This window comes from Mastigoproctus giganteus, chromosome 10, assembly GCF_048544385.1.
Source record: "Mastigoproctus giganteus isolate SK-2022 chromosome 10, ASM4854438v1, whole genome shotgun sequence".
In the NCBI taxonomy this organism is placed as follows: Eukaryota; Metazoa; Arthropoda; class Arachnida; order Uropygi; family Thelyphonidae; genus Mastigoproctus; species Mastigoproctus giganteus.
In genome coordinates this window covers 20,144,494-20,157,620 of record NC_143584.1, presented here as the reverse complement: position 1 = coordinate 20,157,620, position 13,127 = coordinate 20,144,494, and the positions used below count along the sequence as shown (strand labels likewise).

Sequence of the window (13,127 nt, the reverse complement as noted above, 5' to 3'; positions counted from 1 at the left end):
CTGTCTTGGGAATTGCCACTCTGTTGCCTTATGCCTAAGTGTAAACTCTGGCACTGGGTTATTGCAGCTGTGAACTTAATGGGACCCCTCCCTATTTTAATTCCTTCAAGGGCATCCACCCTATTCTTCAAGCTCTCATAAACACCAATCCAAACACTGAGTTTGTGACTAAATTTCCTCATACTTTTTGTATCAAACATACACAAAGACATCTCCCTTGACTGTATCACGGTTTGTTCTAGATCTGCAAACATCACACAAATATCACGTTTTGTAAGGCCATAATTGATAGAAAAAAAATGCTCCAGGGGGCAGCTTGTTGGTAGGCACTGCAGAACTGCAGCACCCCCAGCTTTTTAAATCTAAATATACGGTTAAAGGAGTTATATGAAATTTTGTGAAGAACAATGCAATGCAATGAATATTTTTATTAACAGGTCTCGCATATAGTATACTCATCCTCTATTTTCAATAATCCTTTCAATAATAAACAAATGAAAACACGAAATCATTTTCAACTTTGAAGGATAAAATAGGATAGGGTAACCTTAGGTGGAACTGTGCGCTACGCAGTTCCACATTTCGGCCCTAGTGGTTGAGTCAATGCCCAGTTGGCAGGTTGCCAATACACATTTTTAGAGGTGATAACACGAGTCAAAGGAACTGCAGAGCGAACAATGCCATTTTGAACAGTGCGGAATGAAAAAGTTATTAATCTATTTAAAAAAAACTAAAAAAAAAAAAAAAAAAACCGAAGAATGGATTTTATTTTTAAATAAAATTTCGAGATTATCCAAGTCTGTTAATGGTGAGTGTCCAGTTAATGTTTCATAGTATTTTTAACTTGCTTATTATTATTACCATCTATGTCTACATGTCTTATAACCAAAGCAATTTAATGCAACTTTAAGAAGCAGCACTCCCGTACATCAGAGTCAAGAGCTGCCACTGCTCTAGTCTGAGGCAAAATTTGTTTAAATTCAATAATATTACACTAAACTAATAGATACCTAAATGTAATAATATACATTACACTATAAAGTCTGCATCATATGTATTTTGCTATGCCATTGTGTTCATAGTTTTAAATTAGTTATTTTCTTACTAGAAATAAAATTTCTTAGATAAAAACAAAAAAAAAGCCAACTTTTGTGATTAGAACCTACAAGCTACTTATTTACAACACTTAAAACCCTACAGTTTTACTACTATGCACTACACTACTGGTTATGTGATTCAATATTTGTGCCAAATCACTGATACATAAAACTCTACGAATATTAAAGTCGTACCACACAAAATCTCTAACTAGATTTAAAAGTAAGCTAATGTAATGTGTTACATTACATTAGCACATTGTTGTAACACATTATAGGAGTAATGTGTTAGCTGAAAATGGGGCTGTGTAGCCGCAGGCCACTCCAAGTGCCCATGCTAATCACGGTTCACCATCGACAGTGCCTGCAATGGGCATGCAAGCATCGAAACTGGACCTTGAGTGATTGGAAGAAGGTGGTCTGGTCTGATGAATCACATTTTCTGTTACACCATGTGGATGGCCGGGTACAAGTGTGTTGTTTACCTGGGGAAGTGATGGCGCCTGGATGCACCATGGGACGAAAACAAGCCGGTGGTGTCATGCTTTGGGTGATGTTCTGCTGGGATATCCTGGGTCCAGTCATTCATGTGCCAGGCACTCTTATGTCTACCACCAACCTAAACATCATTGCTGATGTTCAGGTTGTGTACCAGGTACACTCTTTCATGGCAATGGTCTTCCCCTCTGGCAGTGCCGTCTTTCAGCAGGATAATGCACCATGCCACACCACCAGGATTGTTCGAGACTGGTTCGTGGAACATGAGAAAGACTTCCAGGTATTGCCCTGGCCTCCAAATTCCCCAGACATCAATCCCGTCGAGCATCTATGGTTTGGGTTGGAACAGCAACTCCGATCTGCGGCGTCTCAACCATGGACCTTACAGGAGTTAAAGGATCTGCTGGTTATGTGTTGGTACCAGATACCACAAGACACATTTAAAAATCTTGTAGCTTCCATGCCGCGCCAGGAAGTTTTGGGTCCACGGAGGACCAACATCATATTAGATAGGTGGTCATAATGTTTTGGCTCATCGGTGTATGTAGAGGGTATTACTGCATCAGAAGATGTAACCACATTTTTTCATTCTGATTTGATTTTTAGCAATAATTTTATTCAATGGTTAGGTAATAGAATTTAATAAGAAAAAATTGATATTTTAAAGTATTTATGTGCTAAGTTTTTATATTTATAAAATTTCACATTGGAAAAAAAAAAAAAAACCCTGGTGATGTTGAAAATTTATTGAATATGTGGCAGTAAATGTGAAAAAAACCCAGATTTAATTTATCCAATCAGATATTTTAGACAGAGTGCACCAGAAATCAGAGTATACTTGTGATTTGTTTTCACCATTCTTCTCCAGTCTTAACACAAAATGTGCAATACTTAAGTAAAGCAATACTTAAGCTCTAAACTTTAGATTGATATCATTTCGATATTTTAATTTTTAATTATTTTTTTTGGTGCACTTTATGCAGAAGCATTCCCATTCTGTCGTTAAAAAATCGAGTGTAATCTAACCACTATCAAGATCAATAAACCTGGTTTTATAATTCTTTAAAAAGAAACAGACCCAAACTGCAATTTGAAATTTCTTACAGTATATGTGAAGTTTAATTGCTCCAAAATAAATGTCAAACTATAATTTAATGCTCAAGCATATTTTAATATAAGAACAAAAATTGATGTTAATTCACACAATGCAAAATTATTTTTAAGAATCAAATTTCAAACTATTTTTGAGTTACCAAAAAAAAAAAAAAAAAAAAACACACAAATTGGTAAACCTACCTCTGTACAAGTGCCAGGGGCAGTTATTAGTTTTATGCAGGCCACAATAGGCACCATGGCAACAGACGACAAGGCAAATGCCCATCCAACACCAACAGTCCATGGCGGATAAACATAATCCTGATACCGAAGAGTGGAATTATTGATAATGGCAGAGATTATTACAGTCTGCAAAATAGGCATATGGTAAAAATTAACCATATTTGTAAGCATAATAAAAGAAACTAATTTAATTTAGAATTTACAGAATGTGTACGTAAACTAATATGCTTGTTTACAATCAAAGATAAAATAATGCTGCATTAATATAAGTTCAAATCCATATCTTTGGGAAAGGAGTAATGAGGTGATGAAATACATCTCTACCTATTGTATTAAAAATTAACTGAAATTCCATAACATTTTAATAAAATGTCATGGCTAAATCTGTAAGTAATATTTTTGCTGCAAATAAAAAAAAAAAAAAAACCTTTACCCATCCATTCACTCCAAAAGTTTGTCCAGTCCTTTCGTCAATTTATTTCAGCTATCAACTACCCACTGGCTGAAGGCAAACTTCTGCACATCTATTCTGCAATTGTCTTCACCTCCTTATCCCTGCTAGCAAAATTCCTGTATATCATTGACAAGATCCCACAAGCTGCTCTGACAGGCTGTCGGCACTCCTCAGAAAACTTCATATCTGACTGCACAATTACCCCAGGTCTTTTTCATTAGCATAGGCATTTGATGCAAGAAAGAAAGCTTATGCAGCATCAGCCAAAAAAAAAAAAAAAAAAAAAAAAAAAACACTTCCACTTCACCCCTCTGTTCGTTCAAAATACCTGTCCAGCTGAGCCTTAAACTTATTTAGGCTATCAACTTCCAAGACAAGGGATGGAAGTCTGTTCCACCAACCAACCACCCGCTGGCTAAAGGCAAATTTCCGCACGTCTATCCTACATCTGTCTTTCCTCAATTTGAATTTATGCCCTCTCAGGTGATTATTCTGAGTGAGAGGAAGAATCCCAACAGCATTGAGCATGCTCAAACCATTCAAGGCTTTATACACCTCTATCAGATCACCTCGCTGATGCCTAGTCTCCAGACACTGTAATTTGCAAAACTTAAGCTTTTCTTCGTAAGAGCACCCCTTTGTTCCATTCACTAATCTTGTTGCCCTTCTCTGTACTTGTTCCAGCAGCTCTACATCCTTCTTGAAATGAGGCCTCCAGACCTGTATACATTACTCTAGGTGTGGCCTGACCATTGCCTTATACAAGGGAATAATCACCTCCTTATCCCTGCTAGAAAAATTCCTATATATCATTGACAATACACCATGAGCTACTCTTGCAGCCAGTCTACACTGCTCAGAGAACTTCATATCTGCCTGCACAACCACCCCCAGGTCCCTTTCATTCTCTACCACTACTTTGCATAGCATTAGCTGCACTGTCAGTGTAGTACCAAAGAGTTGATACGTTGCTCTGGGGTTGCTGTTTCCATGTGTAGTACTTTACATTTGTCAATGTTAAACTTCATTTGTCACCTCTCAGCCCATCTGCTCAACCTTTCCAGATCCTGTTGCAGCAGCATAGTGTCAGTAGTGTCCTTGACAACCCTGCCTACCTTTGTATCGTCTGCAAACTTCGACATTAAGCTTGATATACCATCATCAATATCACTTATGAATACAGAAAACAATAATGGACCCAACACTGAGCCCTGAGGGACTCCAACACTGAGCCCTGAGGGACTCCACTAATAACATTAGTCCACGACGAGCAGTGTCCATTGATTACCACTCTGTCTTCTCCCCCTCAGCCACCCCTACTCCACTTTCATTCTTCACTACCCCACAGTTGGTACATTTCTCAGGGGCTACTGCTACCCATATGCAGTACTTTGCATTTACCAATGTTAAACTTCAGTTGCAACTTCTCAGCCCAGCTGTCCAACTTTTCTAGATCCTCTTGCAATAGCATACTGTCATTATGCTCATTAACAATACTGCCAACCTTTCTATCATCTGCAAACTTAGATATTAAGCCTGATATACCTTCATCAGTATCATTGATAAATATGCAAAACAATGGGCCAAACACCAAAACCTAGGGGCACCACTAATAACTCATTAGTCATGAAGAGCAGTGTCTGCTGACTACCACTCTGACTTCTCCCATCCAACCATCCCTTTATCTACAGCACAACTTGCCCTTATTTCGATAGTGCTCCAATTTATATGGTAATCATCCATGTGCAATGGTATCAAAAGCTTTCCTAAAATCCAAGTATATATGATACCAAAATTATTTTTTGCATCCAGTTCCTTTGTGATCACATTGTAGTATCCAATCAAATTGGTCAGACAAGACTTCCCCTTAACAAACCCAACTGTGTCTGAATTATTACTGCAGTCTTGTCTAGATGATCTTGCAATGCTTCTTTAACTAGTGCCTCCATTATTTTCCCAAAAACAGAAGTTAAACTAACAGGTCTATAGTTAGTTGTGTCACCCTTTGTGAATTGGGGATAGATTGGCACATCTCCAGTCCTTGGGGATATCCCCATGATTCCAAGGATGCTCTCATAATTATGGCTAAGGGTTTGCTTACTTCCTTTGTTGTCTCCTTTAATATAACTGGATAGATCAGATCCACCCCAGGTGCCTTTTTTAAGTTTAACTTCAACAATTTCTTCTCTACTTTGCTGTCAGTTATTACAAAATCATTTAGTTCCCTGTTAGAGTTTAATAAGCTTCTGTCCTCCACTTCCCTACAGAATTCCTCATATGTGAATATAGATGCAAAATACTCACTCAGTTTGTCAGCTATCTAGCAGAATCACCAACAGTCGAACCATCAATATCAAGTGGACCAATCTAATTCATCCCCCTTCCTTCTAGAGTTAATATAAGTAAAGAAGTCTGCTGTTTTTCTTTACATCCTTTGCCAAAGATTTCTCATAATCTGCCTTCGCTTGCCTAACCTTTGTGACTCGATTACAGACTAGCTTATATCTATCATAGGCTTTGTTTGTTTGTTTGTTATTTTGGTTTTTAGGAGCATTAGCAACTAAGGCCATATTGCTCCAGGATATGCGGTGGTCATTCCCTGATCTTTCCGCATCCTCCGCATTTGGTGGTGACGGGCTCAAACCCCGGTCTAATCAAGAAGCATGTGCTACGCACTGCTGCTGCTCCTTCCCACCTGGCTACGAAGGTGCCCTATAGGCTTTGTGTTGCTTGATAATTTATATGCATCTCATGCATTTTTCTTCTCTACCACAAACCTCATTAGCTCATCTGACATCCATTAAGGCAGTGATTTCCAAACTGGGAGGTGCACCTCCCTGGGGAGGCACGGGCTAGTGCAAAAGGAGACGCAAAAAGTTTAACAGAAATGTAACTTTCATAACATATATAAATAAAAAAATATATACCTATAAATAAACTTTCATAACATAACATTAAATTTTATAACCTATTTTTTAAAGCATTTACCGCCACCTATCTCACTCTAACTTTGATATAAACATGAGATAAACATTTATTTGGAAAAAAATATATTTTGCTGAAATGGATTGATGTTGATGTAATGTAATATATACAATTTAGTGCGTACTATGTATGACATATATAGGTAGATTGCATAGCATTAGCTGCATGGTTGAAAATATAAATTCAGCAGTGTGCGATTGTGTTTTTTATTGTTTTGGCGTGATTACTTACTGATAATAATTGTTAGTAATTTAGAAGTTGTAGTTCTAAATTACTGACGTAATTTAGAACTACAGATGCTTATTATTTCATGTAGTATTAATAATTATTGTATTAACATATTAAAAATAATAAATTGCACAATTATAGATGCTTTACTTCAAGGGAGGCACCAGGAAAATTTTACAGGTCAAGGGAGGCGTGGGCTCAGAAAGTTTGAGAACCGCTGCATTAAGGTCTAAATCTTGAACAGTTTTTTAGTTGGAACAGAAAGCCTAGTAGCTTCCAAAATTACTTCCTTGAATGCTTCCCATTTTTAGAATTCGCTGTTTTTAATATCATCAGTTGATCCCACTGTATAGAATTTAATAACTGTCTGAGACCACTGTAGTCACCTTTATGAAAACAAAAACCCTTTCCTTTACACTTGATGATAGTTACATCTTTAAGTAAATCCCACATCAGTATACTGTGATCACTGTCACCTAATGATTCCTTTATCTGCAAATTCTTAATGCATGAATAATCACTGCTGATAATCAGATCAAAAGTATTACTCCCCTCTCTCTCTCTCTGGTTGCTTCTCAAACATGCTGCTGTAGAAAACAATCATTCAATAAATCCACAAAAGTCTTGCTACTGTGTGAGTGACCAAAGCACGTTCCAGTCAATATTGCTGCTGCTGCTGCTGCTGCTCCTCCTTCCCACCTGGCTACGGAGGCGCTCAGTCAATATCTGGGAAGTTAAAACCCCATTATTAGAAATTGATTTACTACCCCACTCTATTTCATTGTGCAGTTTATTATATTCATCATTGTAGGAATATTGGAGACATGGTGCCATTAGATATAATAGATGCAGAATTTGAATATAGGGTTGATAAGAAGATAAAATTTAAGGCAATGGTGAGTCAGTTTGGTGGTTATGGTCTTGATCTGATTATCAACAGTGACTCTTCATGCATTAAAAGTCTGCAGATAAAATAACTAGTTGGTAGTGATCATTGTCCAAACACTGAGTTAATGACTAAATTTCCTCATGCTTTTTTGTATCAAACACACAAAGACATCTTCTTGGCAGTATCCTGTCGTGTTCTAGATAGATCTGCAAACATTGCACAAATTTCACATTTTGTTAGGCCATAATTCGTAGAAGAAATGCTCCTTCAATCCTCCCCAGAGGGCTGATGTGGGATTTACTTAAAGATGTAACTAGTGTCATTGGCAAAGGGAAGGGCTTTTGCTTCCATAAAGTGACTACAATAGTCTCATACAATTTTTAAAATATATTCAGTGGAACCAACAGCAAATTCTAAATGTGGTAAGTAATTGTAGTCACTACCAGACTTTTTATACCGACTAAGATTTTTTTTTTTTTTTTTTTTTTTTTGGTAGTTGTTGGCACATCGGCTTCTGTGGCCATAGTGCACCGCCCAAAGTTTTTGCAGTACTTTGATCCAAGCCCGAGGCGGGATTCGAACCCGCGACCTTTGGGTTGCCAGGCAGGCACTTGACCCACCTGGCTAGCCCGGTCGGCACCGACTAAGAGATGCTGTTCAAGGTTTAGACCTAAATAGATGTCAGATGACCTCTTGAGACTAGTGGCAGGAAACAAAATGCATGGGATGCTTATAAATTATCAGGAAATATACCTACAGTAGCAATAAACTAATCAATCACAACAAACCCACAACACGCACACACACCTCATTATTGGTTTGGAGGAGCAGAAAGCAACTTGAACCAGTAATGCGGTGAACCCTATTCTATGCTGTATCGCTCCTTTTCTAATAAATAGTCATATCTCTTTGATCAATTTCCCTTATACTTTTTTAAAATTTTTATTGTTCTTAGTAATTTTATAATTATGCTCTATAAAGGCTACATGGGATGAATACTCAGTTTTAAAGATTATACATTTCACTATGTTATTTATGCAATTTTAAATGGTTTAACTAAATCCCTTAAGTAGAAATTAGGCAAAACACTAATTTAAAATTCTTGAATTTTATTATATTTATATTTTAAAAATACTTACCATGAGAAAGAATGGGCTTATGAACTTCCAGCATAATCTCCAGAATAAACCAGGTGTGAATCCCATCATTTCATGGATATTAGAGCAAAATCTTTCCATTCCTAAATATTATTTTTAATCATTAATACTAGAAAGGACTCCCGATTATATTATACCAGATACACTAAACCTCTGAAATCTAGTAACAGCCTTTAGGATCCTGCTCTTAGCAGACCTTGAAATTTGCCAGATTTCAGGTGGTTATAATTATAGTCACATATATAAAAGAATAAACTACATCCCTATAATGCAATTATTGTAAGTAGTACTGAATTGTATAGTGTAGACTTCGTTATTCCTTACTTTATATCCACAAAGAATTTAAATAGCTTCACTCTATTCTTCCTCACATGTACAGTTGGAGAACCAATATAAAAAGTTTCACACAACTGCTTCACTAAAGTTCCACTGTAAAGTTTCTTTAATGAAGGTTTTAGAGATTTCTCTTCTATAGTTAGTATGCCATGTATATTTTTACAGCATGCACTGTAAAAAATATTAATCATAATGAGATTTTTTAAAAAAATTTATACTATGCAATTGCTTTTGTTTATTACTGAATTTTATTTATATCTGTTTTATTTAACTCCAAACATAAGAATTTATTGGAACCTGCAGTACTGTGTAAGGGCTAAAAAAAATTCAGAAGATACTCTTTGACACTCGACTTTATTTCTATAATTGTTATTTTCAGCAAATGTACAAAAAGAGGTTTTATAAAAAGCAAAAATGGAAGAAATAAATGATGCAGAAAAGTTAACTTGATAAATATGAAGTTCAACTGTTAATGGATATTGACTAATTGATGTGCAGTTCACACTGGTCTGGAAGAGAGCTGAAATTCCAGGATTCTCAACTGTGGGGGAGAGGAATACTTTCCTAAAAAGTTCCATCTTTGGCAAGACTAAAGACCCATAGAAAATAGAGGTTATGAAAAGAACACTAAATATATCAATAAAATACGAAGAAAATATTTTTATAATACCTTTATTTTTAATTTATGCAACATAAAAAGATAAAGTTAATCAAGTATTTTTATCTTCTGTTCACTTTCAACACTTACTGAATGTTTATAGGCCATAATAAAAGATAAAATAAATGTTAATTTCCAAACAGTGAAATTCAAAGCATTACAAAAATATCCAAAGGCTTCAGTTCTGCAAAATACAGTGTCTGGAGATTAAGCACCTATAAGGTGATATGATTGAGGTGTTTAAACCTTTGAATGAAATTGTCTCAAAGCTCAATGCTCGTGGAATTCTTCCTCTTGCCGAACTGCACGCACACACAGTCAAATTCAAATCGAGGAGGTTTGGTTGCAGGACAGATGTATGGAAGTTTGCCTTTGGCTGGCCAGAGGGTGGTTGATTAGCATTAGCAGAGGCATATGATGCAAGAAAGCAAGCTTAAAAAAAAAAAAAAAACCTTCCTATTTCACCCATCCGGTCACTGCAAATGCTTGTTTGGTTCAAGCCTTAAATTTATTTAAGGCTGAACTAGACAAGCTGAACTTCCACAACAACAGATGGAACTCTGTTCAGCAATCAGCTACCTGCTGGCTAAAGGCAAACTTCCCACATCTATTCTACAACTGTCTTTCCTCAATTTGAATCTATGCCCCTTCAGGTTCTTAACCTGAGCAAGCGGAATTATCCCATCAGCATTGAGCCTGCTGAAACCATTCAAGGCCTTATACACCTCACAGGTGCCCAATTTCCACATACTGCAACTTGCAGAACTTAAGTCTCTCTTGGTAAGAGCACCCCTTTGTTCCTCTCACCAATCTTGTTGCCTTTCTCTGTACTCTTTCTAGCAACTCTACATCCTTCCTAAAATGAGGCCTCCAGACCTGTACATACTACTCAAGGTGTGGCCTGACCACTGCTTTATACAAGGGGATAATCACCTTGTCTCTGCTAGCAAAATTCCTATATATCATTGACAAAACTCCATGACCTGCTCTGGCAGCCCATCTGCACTGCTCAGAGAACTTCATATTTAACTGCACAATTACCCCCAAGTCTTTTTCATTTTCCATCTCCCTGAGTGTAGTACCACACAGTTGGTATGTTTCTCTTGGGTTACTGCTACCCATATGCAGTACTTTGCATTTGTCAATCTTAAACTTTAGTTGCCACTCCTCAGCCCATCTGCCTAACTTTTCTAGATCCTATTGCAGTAGCATGCTGTCTTTACTGTCATTAACAACCCTGCCAACTTTTGTATCATCTGCAAACTTAGACATTAAGCCTGATATACCTTCATTGACATCATTGATAAATACACAAAACAACAATGGGCCAAGCACCGAACCCTGAGGGACTCCACTAATAATCCACGTAGAGCAGTATCCATTTATTACCACTCTCTGCCGTCACCCACTCAGCCATCTCTTTAAACACTGCAGCAACTTTCTCTTAATGCCCTACCACTCCAATTTGCAAAGCAGTCTTTCATGTGCTTGCAACAGTATCAAAAGCTTTCCTGAAATCCAAGTATATGATATCAAAATTATTTTTTGCATCCAGTTCCTTTATGACCACATCGTAGTATCCAATAAAATTGGTCAGACAAGACTTACTGTTAACAAACCCATGCTGTGTCTGAACTATTACTGCAGTGTTGTCTAGGCAATCCTGCATCACTTCTTTAACCAGTGACTATTATTTTCCCTGGAATAGAAGTTACACTAACAGGTCTATAATAATTTTTTCCACCCTTTGAGAATTGGGGATACATTTGCACATCTCCAGTCCATGGGGACCTCTCCTGAATCTAAGGATGCTCTCATAATCATGGCTAATGGTTTGCTAACTTCCCTCACTGCCTCCTTCAATATAACTGGATAGTTTCCATCTGCCCCAGGTGCCTTTCTTATGTTTAACTTCAATAATATCTTCTCCAACTTTGCTCTCAGTTATTACAAAATCATTTAGGTCCCTGTTAGAGTTTAGTTAACTTCTGCTTTTCCCTTCCTTACAGAATTTCTCATGTGAATGTAGATGCAAAATACTCATTCAGTTTATTAGCTATCTGAGCAGGATCAACAGTCAAATCACCAACATCAAATTGACCAATCTGATTCATCCCCTTCCTTCTAGAGTTTACATAAGAAGTCTGTTTTTCTTTGCATCCTTTGACAAAGATTTCTCATAATTCAGGCAGCTTTCACTTGCCTAACCTCCTTTGTGGCGCCTCCGTAGCCAGGTGGGAAGGAGCAGCAGTGCGTAGCACACGCTTCTTGATTAGACCGGGGTTCGAGCCCGTCACCACCAAATACGGAAGATGCGGAAAGGTCAGGGAATGACCACCGCACCGGAGCAATATGGCCTTAGTTGCTAATGCTCCTAAAAACCAAATAACAACAACAACAACAACCTCCTTTGTGATTGATTATAGACTAGCTTATATCTACCATAGGCTTCTGTGTCACCTGATAATTTATATGCATCCCACACATTTTTCTTCTCTGCCACAAACCTCATTAGTTCATATGAGATCCATTTAGGTCTAGAACAGTATTTCTTAGTTGGTATGAAAAGCCTAGTTGTTAGATTGTTGGAACAAGCATTCATCTGTTGTTGTAGAAGTAGGCAGTTTGAATAACTACCTACTTTTCTGCATATAACTAATAAATTTATGGAAGAACCAGATCACCTGTCAATCTCCTCAATAGTATGGCAGGGATGAACAGGTAATCTGGAAAGTTATTTATTTTTTTTGACTGATGCTTTATAAGCTTGCTTTCTTGCACCATTTGCGACTATAAATACTATTACCAGGAAAAATAAATATTATTCAAAAACACAAAAAACTCTATATAGAAGTGATATGTTCAAATACAACACTGTACACATGGTACTGACAAGCATGCATGTCAGTAAAATAACTCATTTACAGCATTCAGATCTATTCTTTATACTACTTTACAGTAAAACCTTGGAACCTCATAACTGTTCACAAACATCAAAATTCTATAACAACCTCTTTCATGTTGAATCGATTATCAGAAGCAAATTGGCAAATATATTAACACAATGTTTCTGCATAATATATTTAATATCCTGCAAATCAACCCACTCACATTTTACATGCAAAAGAGATACAAGATAAAGATGCATTTACTTATATACACTTTTGACCCTGAAATTATTTACATTTCTAATTTCTGTGAAAGATTTAGATCTGACTATGTATTCATTTAAAAGTGAAACTTTTGTTAACCTTAAATGGTTGCAACTGATTTTCCCTTATATAATGTTGCTGTCCTGGTGTGTGTGTGTGTGTGTGTGTGTGTGTGTGTGTGTGTGTGTTTTAAACTGAAATTATTAAAGTAAATGTCATTAAGAAGAGAAAGCATAAACAAATTCCACCCCTCTACAATACCTACACCCCTCCCATATTCTGTGGGAGACAGGTGCAGTGATTGTCATGCTTGTTTGTTTAAAAAGACTAGACTG

At 36.9% G+C, this 13,127-nt stretch overlaps 1 protein-coding gene across 1 annotated transcript in view; it reads right to left on the bottom strand.

Moving 5' to 3' along the window:
- The window catches only part of LOC150078832 (sodium-dependent noradrenaline transporter-like), a 215,339-nt gene that overhangs the window by 17,043 nt on the left and 185,169 nt on the right, over positions 1–13,127 (bottom strand). Inside the window, exons 12-13 of the mRNA XM_090382412.1 lie at positions 8,629–8,729; positions 2,892–3,059 (exon numbers count right to left, since the gene is read on the bottom strand). Coding sequence (XP_090238538.1) covers positions 2,892–3,059; positions 8,629–8,729 — 269 coding nt within the window. The remainder of the gene's footprint in view (positions 1–2,891; positions 3,060–8,628; positions 8,730–13,127) is intronic.